General features: G+C 33.1%; 1 protein-coding gene across 3 annotated transcripts in view; it reads left to right on the forward strand.

Moving 5' to 3' along the window:
• LOC140447888 (cytochrome P450 6j1-like) overlaps nucleotides 1–22,149 on the forward strand; it is a 54,367-nt gene that overhangs the window by 9,711 nt on the left and 22,507 nt on the right. For all 3 annotated transcript variants that reach the window (XM_072540806.1, XM_072540804.1, XM_072540805.1), the window contains exon 2: nucleotides 13,908–14,772. In XM_072540806.1, coding sequence (XP_072396907.1) covers nucleotides 13,908–14,772 — 865 coding nt within the window. The remainder of the gene's footprint in view (nucleotides 1–13,907; nucleotides 14,773–22,149) is intronic.

The following is a 22,149-nucleotide window of genomic DNA, read 5'->3' on the forward strand; positions in this document are numbered from 1 at the left end:
ACTATTCAAATTCAAAATAAATAGGATCAACTTCGGAATCCGAGTCATCTTGAGGGTTAATAATTAGCGGTTGTGTCTCTACGGTAGCATCAATTATGTTATCAAGATCCCACATTTTTTGTTCTTCTTCTATTACATGCCTTACTGCATCTTTCCAGTTTTGTTCTGTAATATGTTGTAAAGACTCGTATAACAATTCACGTACAGCTTGTATTTTATATAACGTATTTTTTCTAGCCACATAACTTTTCATTTGTGCCCAATGAGTTCAATTGGATTTATTTCGCAGTAGTAGAGTGGAAGTCTAAGGACTGTAATGTTTCGCCTTTCCGCCATTTTGTCAACTACGTATTCTTTGAACTTAGATTTGTGTTGCCGGGCAATTTTTAGAAGTTCTGCTTTTACCATTCCATCTTCGTAAGGCAGATACTTATTCCGCAGCCAGTCAAGAATATCCTGTTTCTTCCACGCAGTCGTTGGAAGTCTTTCTACTAGTCGTGAATGATAAGGTGCATTATCTAATACTATAATTGAATTTGGGGGTATGTGTTCAATCATCTGCTCAAAATACTCTTCGAAAACATCAGCTGTCATCTCCTCGTGATAGTCTTTTGTGCTTTTGAAATGAAATTCCAACAAACCATGCTTAACAAATCCTTTTTCACTGCCAATGTGAGAAATTATTAATCTACTGCCTTTACCAGAAGGTGGGGAGATACCAGTAGACCAACCTTCCATAAAGGCTTGCCTGGAGCTTAATATATTTTTATCTGACCAAATTTTGTTTAGAGTATGACCTGAGTTTACCCACGTTTCATCCTGGTAGAAGATGGGCCTTCCTTCAGCCCGGAATTTTCGTATGGATCTTAGATAATTTCTTCTCCAACATATTATCTCCTCCCGGTCAATCAAAAGTGATTTTCGGTCTGATTTCTCCCACCGGAAATTTAATTCTTTTAAGACTTGCCACAATTTAGTTCGTCCGATATGAGGCAAATCCGGGTCGTCTCTAATTTCTTGTAAAATTTTGTTTAGGTTTGGTATTTCTTTTTTGAAAAAAAATTCATGAATTTTCCTTCGAATACCATTTTTTGGCAAATTAATCAATTTCAATAGGCTTTTTCCCTCTCTTTAAGTTTTCGTTTGTGTTTGAGTTAGCTATACCGTGATTTTTTCTTTCTGATAGGAACCTATATATAGTTGACTCTCCTACGCCAGTCATGTTGGCACAACTTTCGACTATGTGGCGAACAGTGTTTGTGGGATTCTGAGAAACCAGAGCATCGTGAACATTCAGGACAATAGTCTTCTCTCTTGGTGAATAGACAGACTTACTGACTGTACGCAACAGTACCGGTGTAAAACTTGATGATGTTGATGATGAAGCCATCATAAATAATCCAACAAAACGAGCACGAGCGAAAGGTACGTATATGTTCGTAGGTATATGGAATAAAAAGTCACTTACGCACTGCATATAATTCGCAAAAGAAATATTCGAGACGCTAATCACTGCCGTAGACGCAGACACACCGACGAGACGTAAATTACATGCGATCAAAAACGTACTAAACAAAAAAATTGTTTTTGTTCGTAATAACTTCACCCTTTTAAGTTAAGTTTCGAATATAAACTGAACAAACGAGGCACGTGGCCAAAGCATACCCATTATATTATTAAAAACTGGGGAATTCCATCCTAATTACCTTGCAACGAATAGTACCTTCGGATATGAATTCCAGGTTTTCTAGTAAAGTGATTAAACGCGAAGATTAATATTGAAATATCCAAAGAGATAAGGTATTCTTATTTACAAAATTGTTATTTTTATTAATATAATATAAATACATAACATTAGCCGTGAAAGTTTTAATTGTTTTTTTTTGCCAAATATATTAGTATTAAAATATTATTAATATTATATATATAACAGAATTAAAAAATATTATATTATTATTTAATGAATAAACACCTCAGGAACGCCTATGATTTACGACCGTTTTATGAGTTTGAGGCACATTTCGCGCTCTCAACAATTTATGAACGGAGAATAGTATTTTAAGGGATTAAATCACTAGCACTTAAAAAAGATTACAACACTAATTTAAATATTTTTTAACTTCATAAATAAATTCAATGATTTATTGAATAATTTTGTAATAACCCCGATAAAAACAACAACAAAATACCTTAAAATACAGTAATTTTTTGTATTAACTCCATTGAGTACAACAATCTGCCCATTGAGCATTAAGCATTTGGTATGGTAAAAAATGCAGACATGTAGAGTTACTCCAGTGACTAACCTTTTTACAATTTTAAAACTAAAATTTTATTAGTTTGAATATACTTATCATGTTCATTTGGACAAGTCGGAAGGAAATTGCCGTTTTAGTCTACGCACTTCAAAGACGTTCCGCACATTTAGTTGTCGAGCAAACGCACTATACCTACTTTCATTAAGCGATGCAGGGCGTATAAACAAAGATAAATTTAACAGATGATTGTTAAAGATGTTCCAAATGATGTACTCGTTCCGATAAGTAACAGTATAATTATGATACTTTATTCATTTTTTTATTTTCTCAACTATTAGTGTTTATTGCATAGTATATAAATTATTTTTATCACTGAATACATAGTAAGTAAAAAAATAATCCGATTTATAAAATTAATGAATATTTTATGCATACATGCAGTAACAGTTCTTCAAAAATATTTAAAAACTAACCGAAATGTCCATCTTTATTTCGTTACTGCCGACGTCGTCGGAACTCATACAGGTTCGGACACGATTTAAGTAGGTATTATATTTCGGTATTGAAATTTTGTAATTTGAATCGATTTGTGAGTATATTTTTAGTCATCTTGATGGTTAAAGGACAATAAATTATACTTATAATGTTAATGTTGAATTAGCAATTATTTATTGTGCGATTTCAAACTATTTAAGTATATATTTTTTTTGTATAACGACCCTATCTATACGTCATTGTGATTACTGTAACAATAACCACGTATTTCAATAACTGATATTGAAACCAAAAATGATTCTGCTGATGAATTGGTTGAGAATACATGGAATCCTCCTCGAAAACGAAGTAAAAGAAGCCCTCTTAGCGTTGAAGTTAAAGAAATCATTTTAAATGTGAAAGACAAGAAAATCCCGGGTTGGTGGTTGAAGATATTGTGAAAAAAGTGGCTAATAAAGTTGGAGTTTGTGATAAAAGTGTATTTACGGTGATAAATGAATACAAAACGAATCATCAATTCGCTGGACCAAAAGTATGTCTGACCCGGAAAAAGAAGTTTGACAAAATTGATGATTTTGACAAAAATTATTTTTTGCCATTAGAAGACTGGTTCATAATTTTTTTATGAGCAACGAAATACCCACCGTTGATAAGGTTTTAAAGAAGGTGAACTATGACCCTGATTTGCCAAATTTTTCGAAAACCACATTTTACCAAATATTGAAAAACTTAATTTTCAATACAAACGTAGGGGAAGAAACGCTCTTTTACTAGATAGAGACGACATTGTGATGTGGCGAAGAGAATATCTTCAAAAGATAAAAGCTTATAGACTTTACGTTTTGTTCTGATGACATATTTATAGTACCTACATATGCATTTCCCAAAATTTTCAGATTTAGATAATTTAACAGTGATGAGTCACGACATATTAATAATTATATATAATTATATATATATATATATATATATATATATATATATATATTACTTCAACATAATTGAGTAATGAGTATTTTTTTTTGTTATTATTATTATGAAACTTTTTAGAATTGTACAAACAACTAAGTATAATAAAAATTAAAAATAAAACTTATATTTTTGCAGGCACTCTGTACATAAAATTGTTGCCAAAAAAAATAAATTCTTGGGTTTTTCGCCCTGTATAAATGGTTTCTATTATCGGATATCAACTAAAGGTTCTTTGTCGAGCAATTTTGCAAAATTAAAATATAAATTTCGTATTTTATAAAATAAATATATATTCTGACTAAACAAAAACATAATCCCAAGTGCGGCCCTGTTGCAGGCCTACACGTGGTAATGTTTACATCTTCCTGCATCGGTTAATGAATTTTACTATAGCACTCGTTTACAGTATTTAGCACTAAAACGTTTCTTCGGCTTCTTTCACGGATTCTAGGGGGATGTCGTGTTGAATCACCTCGTTGGATATATAGTATGGCACATTAACTATGTCACGCAGCAACTTGCTTTGGAATCTCTGTAAGGTGTTTGCATTGAAGATGCTAGCAGTGCCCTATAGTTGAATCCCATAAGTCTATATGGGCTTGAGGATAGACTTGTAGAGTAAAATTTTTTTTATCCAAAGATAGTTTTGAATTACGTTCAATTACCCAATACAAATTTCTCAATTTAAAAAATAGTTAATATGTTTTTTCCAAGTTCGACGGCGATCCAAGTGCATGCCAAGATATTTAGTGTCCTCGGATTAAGGAATTAGACAATTATCAATATATACAGTGGAGCATGTTTCTCTACGTAGCGTGAATATGACATATATTAACTTGGTTCCATTAGATTTGATGCGCCATACTTTCATCCATTGCTGAATTCTATTTAGGTTTGATTGAAGATTTCCTGATGCTGTTGATGGATCTGTGTGGGATGCCAGGATAGCAGTGTCAACTGCATACGTTGAAACAGTAGTTGTACTAGATGTTGTAATGTCCGCTGTGTATAAAAAATATAGAATTGGGTCGAGAGCGCTGCCTTGTGTGATGCCTGAGTAAACAAAATAAATCTTAGTGTGCTCGGTACCGTGCTTCACCAGGAAGTGTCTATTTTCTATGTAGGATTTTAAGAGCTGGAAATGAGGATAGTGTATGAGCTTCTTTAATTTTATTTGTAGTCAAAAGCCTGAGATATGTTAAGGAAAGCAGCAGAACAGTATCTTTTGGCGTTTAGATCCTTGTTTATTTGGTTGACTAGCCTATGCACTTGTTCTATGGTTCCATGTTTGTCTCGGAAACCGAATTGATGTTCTGGAATTACTTTATGTTCGTCTATTATCGTTTTCAGCCTTTTTACTTACATTTTTTCAAAGACTTTGCTAATCATGGGCAAAAGGCTTATAGACCGGTATGAAAATGCATTTTCCGGTCCCTTTCCTGGTTTAGGAATTATTTTGATTTGTGCCAATTTCCATAAACTAGGGAAGTAGTTTAGGCGCAGGATTGTATTAAATATAAAGATTATTAGTTTTATGCCCTTATCCGACACTTCTTTTATGGGGGGGAGGGGAGGCTTTTTTGATGTTGCTGTAAAAAATAGTTAAAGTTTTAGTCAAACTATAACATTATCTTAAAATATGAACATTCATGGTAAATATTTTAATACTTTGATATTGTTACCTCACAAATTCACGAACAACAAATAAAGCAAATCGTACAAAATGAATGTTTATAACCAAAAGTCCTTTTATTCCTAAAACAATTTAAAGAAAACAATATTTCCAACTTCTTATGGGACAAATACACACAAATTAAAAATGTTTAAAAAGATTTTTTAAATCCTCGCCCATTGTGACGTCAGAGCTTAGGTAGCTCATTGCTGTACGTATTAGTGGCAGAAAATCCATACTCCACCTCTCCCACAAGTTTTTTTGTTGTTTTTATGCACAATAACAAAAACAATAAGGATACTAAAAAAGCATACATTTAGTAAATGGCTCATTTTTTTTATGGAGACCATCTTGAAGCATTTGGGTATCTTTGTCCAAATTCTTAGTTAAAAGTATTACAGATTTGCCTCTGTCCTTGTTTAACGCAAAATTATGTCACAAATTTGTATACTCATAATACACTTCAATGTTTATTTCATATATTTATATTATTAATAAATTGCTATCAGCTGCAGGCCCACCTCTTGTCGTAGCTTATTACGAGATTTTGTTTGAGCACTACACAGTAGATCATCACTTCATTCAGTTACATGCTTGGATATCAAAATGTTCCCTAAAAACTAAGGCTCACTCTATATGTGCTCTTCTGGGTCGTTTAACTTATTAATTTCCACATAACAATATGTTTTCCTAGAAATAAAGACCTGACCTGTTTAATACAAAATTTACAACGAGTAAGACAGCCATGCTATGAATTATGTTTAAACTATTACAAGTTTTAGATGCAAAAATACGTGACTTATTACAAAATCAAATTTATCTCAAGAGCACAAAGTCATCCAATTTGATTTAATAAATAGCATGCTTCAGAAAACACTTTTGAAGAATCCCGTTTTTGGGACACATTGTTGGGGCTAGTAACCCTCCTGACATAATTAAAGCCAGTAATCGTATCCGACGAAAACTTAAATTGTCATATTTCGAGACAGACATCAAATAATTAATGACCCATTCGAACTAATCAGATGATCCTCAAGTGTACTCTATGGTAATTTAACTTCTGAGCGAGACTAACCACATTTCTTAAATTTAGAGCTCATAGTGAAATATGTGGCCGGCAGCATTCTCAATAGGTGTCTAAACTATTTTAAACCTCTTTTGACTAAAAATTCTAACGCCGAGCCTCGGAATATGGATTGATTTAACTTAATTACAGATATTAATAAAAACGTTAGACCTGGGCGAGAATTCGCCCCACCCGGTATTAGGAAGGTTAATTATATTTACCGATTAATTAATTCATAAAAAACACATTTTCGAGCAAAATTCCTTAAAAAGTAAAATTACATATTTTTCTTCTTCTTTACAGGTCTTCTTAAAACGATGGTTAAATCAGAAGCGATCAAAAAGACGGTTTTTTGGCACAAGTGCCACGATCCACTGTGTACGAACTTATAAAAGACGGTCCAGTGTTGCGAAAAAAAAAGGAAAGGATTCTGGTGCTCATCGAATATTACCGAATTTTCATTTATCAGCTATACGGGAAACAATATATCATATGTATTCAGTGAATAACTTACCAACTTTAAATAAACTTTTGAGTGAATTAACAAAGAAATAATCCATTCGACTCTGAACATGGTAGCAAATACGTGTTTTAAAATCGAGCTCTCATAATTAATTTAAAAACTAGTGAAATACTAAAAATATTTTTGTTAATTAGTGATCCAGCAGTGAAATAACAAAAATAAATACAACAGAGATAGTAAGTTACTTTAAACATAACAGTTTTTACTATTATCAAATATTATTTCGGATAACCTACAAAATCTAGGACAGGTATTTATACCAAACCTGTTCCACTACAGACTAAGAAGGTTGTTTGCCAGGACCGTACTCCAGTTACAAATGATAATTAAAAATGGATAGTTTTATTCAATCTGAAATTCCTACAACTAATAATACACCAAACAGCTCCTCATCATATCAATTTAATGGATCACCTACATATTCTTCCGTAACCAATCAAACACCACAATCCAATATATTTCCATCAAGAAAACAAGCAATTATTTTTGATTTAATTGAAAATACCAAACTAGATGATTTCTTGTCCGCTTTGAGTCATCTGATACAACCAACCCAGATATCCTTCTGTTCAAAATTATCAAATAATAGAGTAGATATTTATTTAGCAAACGAAAAACTAGCTGAGGATTTCATAAACAGAAATGAAAAAATTCAAATAAACCAACAACTCTTACAAGCTCGTAGACTAATTAGCAACAGTCAGCGATTAGTATTGTCCAATGTCTGTCCCTCAATCCCACACTCAGTCCTAATATCCGCATTAAAATCACATGGATTAAATCTTCTGTCACCTATAACATTCCTAAGAATAGGCACATCAACACCACAATTCCAACAAATTTTGAGTTTCAGACGCCAAACATACATATCTCCACTAAATAACCAGCCCTTACCTGATTCTTTTCTTATCACATATGAGGAAACGACATACAGAATTTTCCTTTCATTAGATAACCAAGCTTGTCAAACATGTAAACAAACCAACCACTTAACAAAAAATTGCCCAATGTCTACTGCGATTACAACACATAATTCAACATCAAATAATCCAGTTCCAAATATAAACCCAATTGAAAATACAACTAATCTATCAACTCAAAAACCCAGACAAACACTAAACAACAACAATCAAAAGAAGAAAGCACACAACAAGAAACGCAACCACAAAATAACCAACAAGAAAAACCACACATGCAGCTAACCAAAGAAGATTCAGAAACAACAAACTACCCAAAAATAGATATAAAAAATAAGGCAACGCAATAAACACAGGCAAAGCACAAAACAAACGCACAATCTCCCAAGACTCTCCTACTTTTATTACACCAAAAAATAAAGAGAAGAAAGTAAATCAGATCAAAATGTCAAACCACAAAAAACACTAGAAGAAATGCTAAGATACTGTAAACCTTTATTTGAGAACCCAAATTCCAACTACCCTATAACTTACGAACAGTTATTAGACTTTTTTGAAAACTGTGAGAATTCACCAGACCCGTTAAGTGTCACCAAAATGTATACAGAAGAAACAGCAGAGGTCACAGGTCTATTAACTAATATATACCCTTACCTAAAGGACCGAAAAATTAAAGTCAAATGCACTCTAATAAAAAATAAAATATTAAAGCAAATCAACTTAGACCTTCAAACAGACTTAGAAAGCGACGCATTAATAGAAAATTAATAACACATCATTTTCAACTCTCTAATTCAATGGAACATAAATGGGTATTACACCCATTTAGAAATGTTAAAATTATTAATGTCAAAACATAAACCTAGTCTGATATGTTTACAAGAAACCCACTTCAAAAACAACAAAGCTTATGACTTATAGAATTTCAATTGTTTTTTTAGAAATCGAGAAAATTCGAAAATTGCAAGCGGAGGAGTAGCAATCTACATAAAAGATAGCTTTGACGGTAAACTGATAAAACTCACAACAACTATTGAAGCAATTGGAATTAGAGTCACAGACACAATTTCTTTTTCAATTTGCAATATTTACATTCCCCCCAATAAAGAACCCGATTCAAAAGAAATTTCAAACTTATTAAATCAACTACCTGCTCCAAGGATAATAATTGGAGATTTCAATACACATAATCCGTTATGGGGTTCAGCAAAACTAACATCTCTAGGTCGAAAAATAGAAAAAATAATAGAAGAAGTCAACCTAAATATTCTTAACGACGGACAACATACGCGCTTTGACACAAGAACAGGTGAAGGCTCAAGTATAGATCTATGTATTTGCGAACCATCAATTACACATACTCTTACGTGGGATGTGTTACCAGATCTATATGATAGTGATCACTACCCTATCATAATAAGCAATGAACTACAATCAACTACCCCGCAACAACTAAAATTGAATTTAAAAAGCGCAAATTGGACAGAATTTCAAAATTACGTTGAAAACAACCTGCAAAACCTAAATGACAATGTAGATATAGACAAAACAATATACTCTCTGACAAACGTAATCACAGAATCAGCAAAAAATTACGTTGGAATAATTAAGTACGATCACAAACATCAGTCGGTACCTTGGTGGAATCATGACTGCAAAGAAGCATAAAAACAATCGAAACAAGCTTTTAATAAATTCAAACGACAAAAAACTCAAGAAAATTCTATTTAATTCAAAAAATTAAGAACAGTCGCTAGGTATACCATTAAAAAAGCCAAACGTGACTCTTGGAGAGAATATGTCACCACAATACATAGTTCAATTCCTATAACAGCTATATGGAAAAAAGTCAACAAAATGTCTTGTTCCAAACCCCATAAATCAATAAACTTTCTAACTCAAAATAACACTATTTATAAAAGCCCAGAAGAAATATCCAATATACTAGCATCTACTTATGAATATAACTCAAGTAACTTAAATTATACTTCCAATTTCTTAAAAATCAAAATAAAAGAAGAAAAAAATCCTATAGAATATTACGATCAAAACAATAACGATCTTAATATACAAATAACAAAGGAAGAATTAGAAAATGTATTTCAGAATTGTAAGAACACTTGTCCTGGACCCGACAAAATTTAGGCCCTCAATCTAAAGAATACCTACTCAAAATCTACAATATAATCTTATCCAGAAACGTATTTCCTAAATCATGGAAAAATTCAATCATAATACCTATTCAAAAACCAACTAAACCAAAATCAGATCCACAAACATATCGACCGATATCACTCACATATAGGTAAAATATTAGAAAAGATAATAAACAATAGACTTATGTGGTACCTATTTAGAAGCAAACAAATTAATTATTCCAGAACAATGTGGTTTCCGAAAACATCGCTCACCTTTAGACAACCTCGTTGACTTAGAATCAGAAATCCACGAAGCATTTGCAATAAAACAGCATTGTGTTGGAATATTTTTTGATATAAGCAAAGCATATGATACAGTTTGGAAATATTCAATCATTAAAACACTCAGCAACTGGTTAATAAGGGGTAACATATTAAAATACATTTCAAATTTTCTTGAAAACAGACAATTTCAAGTTCGAGTTGACAGAACATATTCTCAAACAAAAATTCAACAAAATGGTATACCACAAGGATCAAATTTAAGCACAACTTTATTCTTAGTAGCAATAAATTCGATATTAACACAAATTGAAAACCCCGTCAAAGCTAGATTATACGCTGACGACCTAGTTATTTTCTGTAGAGGAAAAAACATGGCAACGATTCACAATCACATTCAAAAAGGGTTAACACACATTGAGAAATGGTCAGCTACAAGTGGACTTCAGTTTAACACTACAAAAACGAAAGCAATCTGTTTCTCAAAGAGAAATTAAATCCAAACAAAAGAAATATATCTACACGAACAAAAACTAGATTATGTAGAAGAAATCCGATTCTTGGGTATGACGTTTCATAAAAAATTAACTTGGAAGACACATATTCAACAGCTGAAAAAATCCTGTCTACCTGGTATAAATTTACTACGATCACTTGCCTTTAAAAACTGGGGTGCCGATTATTCAAGTTTAATACTTATTTACAAATCCATAATTCGATCAAAACTTGATTATGGAGCCATCGTCTACAACTCCTCCAAAAAAACACATTTGAAGTCACTGGATATTATCCAAAATAGATGTCTACGTATTTCTTTAGGTGCTCACTACACAAGTCCCATTCAAAGTCTCTATTGGGAAAGTGGAGAACTTCCTCTTTCTTTCAGAAGACAATATCTAAGCCTAACATATGCAGCGGCAGTGTCATCAAACCGAAATAATCCAGTACTGCATAACGTTTTTGCTGATCGATTTACAAATAAATTTCAACAAACACATCAAATTGATCACCCTTTTTACTTTCGTATAAAGTCATACTTATCCAAATTAAATTTTCAATTTCCAAAAATCTATGATACCTCTTCAATCCACAACCCAGCACCATGGACAATATCTATTCCTGATATCGACATCAGTCTAACAAACCTAAGAAAATCAGAGATATCATCAACCGTCAATAAACAAAAGTTTTATACACTATTAAACAGATATGACAATACCTACAACGTATACACCGATGCATCAAAAAATGAAGACAGAGTTGGAGCAGCAATTTATTCGGAAGACTCCTCAGTTAGTTTCAAATTGCCATCAATTACAACCATCTTTTCGGCTGAATTATTTGCAATTCTAAAAGCACTATTGTTAATACAAATCAAAAACAAAAAAAGATGTATAATAATCACAGATTCTTTAAGTTCATTATCCTTACTGACTCAATTGTACTGTGACAACCCCCTTCTACTTCTTATTAAAAAAGAACTTAAAAACATTGCAAATAAGAACATCCAAGTTAACTTTTTATGGGTGCCTTCTCATATACGAATTGAAGGTAACGAAGTTGTAGATAAACTGGCTAAAAACGCACCAACTAACCCGATGTCCGAAGAAAGTAATATATTGGTACAAAACGATTTAAAACCATACTTAAAACAAAAAATAATTCAAAAATGGCAACAAACTTGGAACAACACTCCATCAAGGCTATAAGAAGTCAACAAACATTCACATCTTTAGAAACCAAAAATAAAAGACAGGAGAGAGCAAGTGATACTTACCCGTCTCCGTATCGGCCATACACGACTTACTCATGACTATTTATTACAGTGCAAAAATAAACCAGTGTGTGAAGTGTGCAACAGTGTTCTAACGGTAAAACCTTTTTTAATACAGTGTCCCAAATAGAATAGTGAACGACTCAAATATAACATACCCAACTCCCTAAGAGATGCCCTAGAAGAAAATACAGACACCCGAAAAATATTTTCCTATCTTGAAGACTGCCAACTTCTTCAAAAGATCTAAAATGTACGTTGTAACACACAAAGATATTAATATTATTATTGTAAACTAATGTATATCTTACTTATTGTATCTATATTGTATTAATCTAAATACGCTAATGACCCTGCGTGATTGATGCGTTAATAAAATATAAAAAAAAAATAATCCCGAGTCTCATACAACTACTTTTTGGAAGTTTTTAAAATCTAATGTTTTTATGTTTAAAACAGTGAATAAATGGCAGGCAATTATGAAATTCAGCTGTTTAATAAAGTGGAGGTTCAATTATTTGGAGAGTCTAAGTGCGCGTTCATAACGGGGCACCGACCCTCGCTAGGACCATGGGATGGTATCATTTAATCGATTTTCGGTAAAATAAATGCATTACTTTAAATGAGAGCGTTCACCATCAGTGCTACGCTCTAGGCGAGGAGACGGTGCGATGGTCTCCGTTATGAACGCACCCTAAGGTCTTTTAGGAGTGAAGGGAAGAACTTGTATTATTTGGATGAAACTTTGTTCGACACCCAAGATATAGTTAAAAAATGTTTGACCGACGGTAGTAAAAATGACGTTACCAATGTTAATCCCACTTGAGGAAAGAGAATTTGTATTTTACATTGTGAGGGAGAATCAGGATGGGTAGAAGATGCTTTATTACTCTCTGCTAAGAGAAGCTAAGAGTGAAAAGTGGTTTGAGCAGTAATTACTACCTTAATTAGAACGAAATAGCGTTATTATTTTGAATATTGCTCCGTATCATTGTAGACTAAACAGTAAGATTCCAAACACTAATTCAAACAAAGTTGAAATTCAAGAATTTTTTATCAAAACATGTAATATATTTTAAGGATTCTTACACAAAAAAAACAACTTGTAGAACTATTAAAATTAGTTAAATGTGAAAAAAAATATGTTATCGACAGACTAGCTGAGAATTATGGACATAAAGGATTAAGATTAACTCCTTTCTATTGTGTACTAAATCCAATAGAATTTTTGTGGTCTCAATTATTAAAAAGTAATGTAAGGAAAAATAATAATTCTCCTAAATCATTTTCGACTGTTTTAGATTTAATTAAGACCAAATGTAATAATATTACAGCAGACAATAATACAATTCCAAAACATTATAAATAGAATAGTTATAGATTTAAACGATAGCGATGATAGTAATACCGATTTAAATGTAGACGATAGTTAAGGTTAAAAAATTTTTTTACTATATTAAATATATATTTTATTATAAACGTGTTACTTATACATATGTATTTTTCTTTTACTTTGTGGGATTGCCGTAATTTTGATAAACTGTATCAGTATATCAGTCCGACCCTGTATACAACTATACCTAGAAGATTAATTCCGAAATATCTTGCACTGAACTATACATTAAAATTTACACAGTTCCTTGATTACTTATTTTATTTTACAAACAAATGAAGTAAACCAAATTGTTTCAATCATATCATGATAATAATATTAATTTGGATGCCTATTTATTACCATTAATTTACATTGAATAGTTTAATTATTTTAATTAATCAAACATTTTTAAAAACATGTTTTTAATTATTTTAGATGCTTCTAACGTCGTCATGGATAATCGACACTACAATATATATTTCCTTGATAAGCCTATTAATTTATAAATATCTCACAAGATATTTTGATTATTGGGAAAAAAGAAATGTTCCGTATTTCAAACCTACACTACTATTTGGCAATTTCAAAGATGTTTTCACATTTAAAATAACTATTCAGGAGCAATTGAAAAAGCTTTATGACAAAATGGATGCGCCATATTTTGGAGTATTTATTTTTGATGAACCGATGCTAGTCTTAAAAGACCCCAAACTTATTAAAGATGTTCTAATAAAAGATTCTGCTATTTTTGCCAACAGAAGACCGCCTACACCTACACATCGTCTTATGGAGCACTCAATAGTTTTTATGAAATATCCACATTGGAAAAAAGTGAGAACGAGACTAACTCCAGTTTTTACTTCTGCGATGTTAAAAAATATGCATACTGAAGTATCCGAAATTACTAAGGCAATGGTACAATATTTGCACAAAAATAAGAAAACAATAGATGGCAGAGGACTTGGAAACATTTTTACAGATGAGTTTATATTTAAATGCTTTTTTGGGGTTGATCTTGATGGTTTTGGCGATAAACCAACTTCATTACAACCTATCGTGACCAAACTCAATGGCTTTAGTCTTAGAAATGCAATTGTTCAAAACCTTTTCTTTGTCAAACCATCATGGGTGAAGCATTTGAAGCTAAATTTCTTTAAGGATAGTTCATTGAGGATTTTCGAAGATATTTTCAAACAAGGAATGAAAGCTAGAGATCACTATAATGGCAAACCACTGAATTATGTTGATTTTGCCAATAAAGGTGTCAGAGAATTAGAAAAAGGAATGGATATAACTAAAGGTAAGTTTATTACTACCCATTTATTACATATGTCTATCTTCTTCTTGGGGTGCCGTGCTTGCTTTAAAGCCTTAGAAATGCTCCTCAGACATTAGCTACATGAAACAATTCTTCGACCATTCGATTAGTCTATTATTTAATGATTTCGCAACTAAGATAGTTGTTTTTTTAACCCAGCATTTTTCTTCTATTTTGACCTGAATGATCAGACGGAGTAAACGATACTTAAGCCTCGTCCTTATACGACTATATTACGAAGTAAAGGACGTTTACACATAAAACCAATTTTAAATTACTTATAATAATAGCGTTTATTGTCCAACAGAATCCATTTATAGGACAAAATACAATACTACAATTAAATGATATATTAATAATTCATAAGTACTAACTAAATAACACATTTTTCGAGTATTTTACGTTAACATAAAGAAACTACTCAATCACCTAGGTAGATCTCAGCCATCCTAGTAAGCTGCTTTAAACTGCAGTGAAATATATCGCAGTAAGCACTTAAGGAATACTTATGTACAAGATAAAAGAATTTTAGCCTAAGAGTTATTTAATATGCATCATTACTGAGTTCTGTTGCTTTGTACATTTTAATATGATCGCTTCGTTTGATAGACCTTTTAACACTACGTTAATAATCAATTTTAGTTTTTATTTAGGTTGAACTTAAAATTAGGTCAATCATTAATATGATGATATACGATATGATGATTTTGACATATATAGATTTTTACATACATAAATCTGAGTTATACTAAGTACATTATTGGTTAATAGAATCATTGACTATTACACATTTATTTGTACACGCACTGATATTTATATTTAGTTGTATAATCCTGTCGATTTAAGAAAACTTAAAACTGACGAATAGATACAGTTTTCTTCTAGACACTCGCGTAGCGTTGTCGGTAGGTTACATATTGTATAAATACTTCCAGTAATATGATATTCATGTGTTAAGCGTGTATGTCCTAATCTCAGTCTCTTTATTATAGTTTGTTCTCTCCTGTTGCTACACTTATTCTTCCATCTTGTAACTGTTGTTTTTATGTCTCGTAGTTTTTGTTGAGATTGATTCCATTCTTGCAGCCACCGTTCATTTAATGTCGAGTTAATCCAGTGATGAAAATCTTTCTTATAGGTAGATTCTGTCAAGTCTTTGTTGTTAACTGAAGATTTGGCAGCAGCATCTACTCTTTCATTACCATGTATACCTATATGTGACGGAATGCACATAAATTTTACAATCGCATTCTTTTGCTGAAGCTGGTACAAATGGTTCTTTATCAATCGCAACAATGAATGAGTTGGGTAAATGGTGCCTAAGCTACTCATGGAACTTAAGGAATCTGTCAGTATTAGGCATCTGTCTAAGTTGGAGTTCAGTGCATATTCTAATCCTTTGTAGATTACGAATAGTTCTCCTGTATATACTGTGCTAAAATTTGAGATTTTGTATGAAGCAGTGTAGTTGTTGTGTATGAGGGCACATCCCATTCCTTTTTCTAATTAGGAGGCATCAGTATAAATATGTTGATAATTCTGGTACTCATCAATCTTACTTGAAAATTGTTTAAGCATAGAGGACGCATTAAGTTGATTACTAGTCTTTGTTAAACTTAAGCATAGGAAGAGTTTTCTGACCATTCAAGGAGGAGTGGTTAAGAGGTTGGTTTGGTGTATTTTAGGGAAAGACAATAGTATTACTGGTCATGTATCTATTAAGTCTTTCATAAAAAGGGGGTTAAGATATTTTTTGTTAAGATATGTTGTGTGGAAACGAGAAGCAAAGACATTGTTTCTGACGGGATTTTCACTATCTGCTAAAATGTTTGCAGCATATGCTAGGCTAAGATATTGTCTTCTTAATTTAAGAGGCATTTCTTCTATTAAACATAGTAAGCTATAGTAAGGTGTAATACAAAAAGCTCCTAAGACTATTCTTATAGCAGCATTTTGGATTGTTTGCAACTCTTTTAAAAGTGATTTACTGGTAGACCCATACACTATTTAACCGTTATCAACTTTAGATCTAAAATAGCTTTTATATACTGTCAATAGGAAATCTTAATCACATCCCCAATTTTTAGTGGATAGGTGCACCCTGCGTAACGCTAAATGAACTAGCACATACTGGCAGTCAGAAAATCCTTAGGATCTCCTGACCAAACAACACTTCCAACGAAAGATGATAAACAAAATAAACGGCCCTTGGACCGCACAACCAGACCAATCGAACCTATAGTTCGAATTTGCCATATATACATAGAAGGCTTAAGCTATGCTAAAAGCCAGTTTTTATCAAAACTATTAAGATATGACAACATTGACTTAGTTGCTATACAGGAAACCCACTGCGAAACAGAGAAACAACTACAAAAAGGGGCAAAATACCGGGCTATGACCTTTTAGGCGCAACTTACCACCGATCATTCGGCACAGCCACATATGTCAAAGAAGATATTGAAAATGCTTCGCTTATCTCTACTTCCACTGATGACTGTATTTATAATGTGGTCACAAAAATCGCTAACATTACCGTGTCCAACATTTACAAGCCACCTGCTACGTCTTGGCCAACCCAAGCAATTGAAGTACATCCTCACCCTGCTGTATACGTTTGAGATTACAATAGCCATCATGAACAGTGGAAGTACAAAAATAGTGATACGAATGGGAATGCTTTAATAAAATGGACAGAAGACGAACGACTGTACCTTTTGTTTGATGCCAAAGATCGACCAACCTTCAGATCCGCGGCATGGAGGCGGGAATACAACCCCGACCTATTCTTCGTCTGGACCGACAACAAAGACTTACCTCTAGGGGCTTCACGAAGAGTTCTAACTAATTTCCCACAGCCAACATCGACCAGTAATAATAGAAGTAGGGACGCAAATCCCGTTAATTAGTTCTATCCCATTTCCAAGATGGAATTTTAAAAAGGCCTACTGGATTGACTTCTCTGAGGATCTGAATAAATGCCTACGGTGGATTAAACCTAATATCAAAAACTACCACAGATTTGTTGGTGCCGTGCTAAATGTAGCTAAAAAACACATACCTAGAGGCTATCGCAAAGAATATATCCCTGGCTGGTTGGAAAATAGCGAGGAATTATATCAGAGCTTTCTTGAAACTGGCGACCAAGAAATAGCGGATAAACTGTACAGCCTAGACACCGCTAGAAGCCAATAGTGGACCAAAACAGTAGAGAGTCTAAACTTCCAGAAATCAAGCAGGCAGGCATAGTCATTACTTAGAACATTAGGGAGTGGTGTCCGTACGAAACGCCGAGAGGCAGCCGTAAAGCCAGATGCCGTAGCATCACATATAGTAAAAAAATCCAGGACACCAAAAGATAAAGCACACACTATCTACGTAATGAAAGAACTTAAAACTTTAAAACATGTAGCCACCGAAACGGAGCATTCCCTCCCCTTCACCAGCAAAGACATATCAGAGGCTCTTAAAGACGTTAAGCCAGCAAAAGCACCAGCATTTGATAATATTCACCCTGAATTCCTAATAAATTGTGGTAAGTATACAAAAGTTTGGCTGGCTCGATTTTTCACAGACATCATCTAAACTGAAATATTCCACAAGAACTAAAACGCTCTAAGATAATAGCCATACTAAATCCAGGCAAACCCGCAGACAACTTAAAAAACTACAGACCAATTGCGCTTCTCTCTGCCACCTACAAGCTATTAGAGAGGCTTATGTATAATGGAATCAGTACAGAACTGTTCCAGGTGATCCCAGTCGAACAAGCGAGTTTTCGACCAGAACGAAGCTGCTCGGACCAGATAATGTCACTTACCACCTACATCGAAGCGGGTTTTCAAAAAAGACTTAAACTTCAGCGGCATTTATTGATCTCTCGGCAGCTTACGATACAGTATGGAGAGGGGGCCTTATATACAAAATTCTCCGTGCAATCCCCTGTAAACCAATAGCACGCCTAATAGATAGCATGCTCAACGACCAAATGTTTCAAGTACTGATGGGCACAGATATCAGCCTACCAAAGAAACTTAAGAATGGCCTACCACAGGAGTCAGTGCTTTCTCCACAACTTTTTAGCTTATACCTAGCAGATCTGCCGAAAACGCAATCAAGAAAGTTCGGATACGCTAATGACTGGACCCTCACTACACAATGCAGAACACTAGAAACGTCTGAAGAAGTTCTGACGGCAGACTTATATACATTGGGCAAATATTTTCGCAAGTGGCGACTTCAATCAAATGCATCCAAAACAGAAGTTAGTTGCTTTCACCTGAACAATAAACTTGCTGGAAAGGGACTCAACATACGGTTTGAAAATACCACACTTACCCACAACAAAACACCGAAGTACCTGGGCGTAACACTAGACAGAACGCTATCATTTAAAGAGCATTTAACAAAAACTGACCAAAAGTTGAGTATAAGAAATAACATTATACAGAAGCTCTGCGGTACCACCTGGGGCTTCCACTCTCCGCTCTACTGCAAGCCCTTGTTGTCTCGACCGCTGAATATTGTGCTCCAGTTTGGCTACACAGTCCACACGTAAAAAAGGTCGACACTCAGCTGCACAGCACTATGAGGATAATAGCTGGTACAACTAAAGCAACTCCCACCCAATGGCTTTCAGTATTAAGTCACATCCCACCTCCACATTTACGACGAGTTGATGCACTTACACGTGAATACAAAAAGATCAATAGACCAGAATACATAAAGAACAATATAAACCTGCCGATCCACCAAGATACCGAGGATGCACGAGATACCCGTCTCCGTTCTAGAAAACCACCAATGAAAACGGCAAGAATAATACACGAGGAGTTCAACATCATGAATGCATGGTCCCAAGAATGGAACGCATGGCAAAATAACATGCCCTGCATTACCCACAAGCCACCAGGTTTTGATCTTCCACACAAAACATGGTCCACTCTAAATAGGATCCGAACCAGACATGGCAGATGTGCATACATGCTACATAAATTGGGAAAGAACCCGTCTTCTCAATGTGACTGTGGGGAGAACCAAACCATCGACCACATTATTGAAGAGTGTCTCTCAAGATCGTACAATGGTAGCCTTGAAGACTTCCTGTTTGCAACTTCAGAGTCAATTGATTATATTACTACACTTGATGTTTGTTTGTAACTATTTAAAGTTTGTCATATACCTATATTACTAGTGTTTGTAATTTTGTTCTAAATGTCTTGTAATTGCCATACGATAAATAAATAATTAGTAGATAGGACTTTCATTATGTTCAAATATTGTTGACAAAATGTTTTAAGATGATAAATATGTTGCTTAAAATTTAAATGTTTGTCAAAATTAATTCCAAGGAATTTGATACAATCAATATATTCTATTTTTGTATTAAAGATTGTAAGTTCTGGACTACTAACATTATGTTTTCTGGTGAAATGGATACATTTACTTTTGTTGGAGCAAAATTTTTTTCCCGATTTCATTGACCATTTTTTTAATGCAGAAATAGTATCTTGTAAGGTTTGTTTAATTAGTTCTAGGTTTCTTCCTTAACAATAAATTATGAGATCATCTGCGTATAGCCTACTTTTTACAGGTGGAGTATTCTTTTCCATAATACTATTAATAGCAATAAGAAAAAGAGTAACACTAATCGATGATCCTTAAGGGGTACCATTTTCCTGTACTCTTCTTTCAGAAATGAAATCTTCTATGTTTACTTGGAATCTTCAGTTTTTTAAAAAGTTAGTAATGCAGTTTAGCATATTTCTTTGTATACCTATTTTCTGTAAAGTTTTAATTATGTCATGACACTGTATCAAATGCTCTAGTTATATCAAAAAATACCGCTATAATACAGCTTTGATTATTTGCTAGCGCTTCATGTATTTCAGACTGAAGGTCAACTAAGTTGTCTAGAGTTAATCTGTCTTTACGAAATCCACTTTGTGTGTTAGATAAAACAGATCTTTGCTCGAGTATACAAATAAGGCGTTGGTTAATTAATTTTTCGAGCACTTTACTCATTGCACATCCTAACGATACTGGACGGTAGGAGTTTGGGTCTGAACGTGGTTTACCAGGTTTAAGGATAGATATTGTGTAATATTCCATGTCTGTGGAAACACTCCTTCAAGCCATATTTTGTTATATATCTTTAGTAAATAGGCAGTTCCATTTTTAGGCAACTTTTTAAGGAAAATAATAGGAATATCATCTGGACCAGGACCAGAGTTTTTAATAGAATTTATAGATTCAGTTAACTCTTCTTCTAGTATTGGTTCATTTATTGATAGGTTATCGCTTTTATCATAATTAAATTCTTGTAATTATTCTTTGGTTTTAAATTGTAAAAACTCTTGAGAACAGTTTTTATTGCTTGAATATGACTCGTAGGATAAAGCTAATACATTGGCTATTCCAGATCTAGATTTATGAATTTTGTTATTATATTCTAAAAATCTTATTGATGAGCTTGTGTGACGTCCCGAAATTTTGTTAATTTGTTTCCACACTATTGCTGTTGGGGTAGAATTGTTTATTGTTGATAAAAAATTTTTCCACGATTCCTGTTTTGCTTCTTTTACCACTCTTTTACTAATAGCCCTTAACTTCTTATATTCTAGAAGATTTTCTTATATTTTTTGTTTTTTGTATTTATTGAATGCTCTGTGAGTCGTCTTTATAGCATCCTGACAGTGATTGATTCACCACGTACTCCAATACGATTTCTTACTATTTTCTTTTTTCGGATGATATGATCTGCTGAGGAAAGTATGACAAACGAAAATTTATTTACTTAGTCGTTTATATTGTCATGCGGGAATAGACCTGAAAAAGAATTCAATTAATTCTCCACAAATTGTGTAAATGGTGACTAATTCTCTATTTCTGTATTACATCTAGTGTATGGTTAAATTTTTTGTTTGTTTTCGAAATGTATCACTATGGGAAAATGATCGCTTCGATACAATTGTGTACTAGCTTCCCAAGTTATGTTTTGTACTAAAGAAGGGTCTATAAACCTTCTTCTTCTATAAATAAATTTAGTCTGTACTAAAGAAGAGATAAGTCAATACAACTAGTGTTTCCTTTAAAAGAATTAAATCTTGTTGGAGATCCATCGTTAAGTAGGGTTATATTGGTGTTATATATAGTGATATAATCACAGTTTTTATTCTGTGTCCTATTTTCTTATCTATTAGATCCCCAAAGTGGATTGTGTCCATTTAGATCTCCTATTATAATCTTAGGCGATGGAATTAGATCTATAATATAAGTTATCTCTTTTATACTTATGTCAGTATTCGGTGGAAAATAAATGTTACAGATGTTAATAATTTTTGGAATTTTTATGGTTAC

Source organism: Diabrotica undecimpunctata, chromosome 8 (genome assembly GCF_040954645.1).
Source record: "Diabrotica undecimpunctata isolate CICGRU chromosome 8, icDiaUnde3, whole genome shotgun sequence".
Lineage (NCBI taxonomy): Eukaryota > Metazoa > Arthropoda > Insecta > Coleoptera > Chrysomelidae > Diabrotica > Diabrotica undecimpunctata.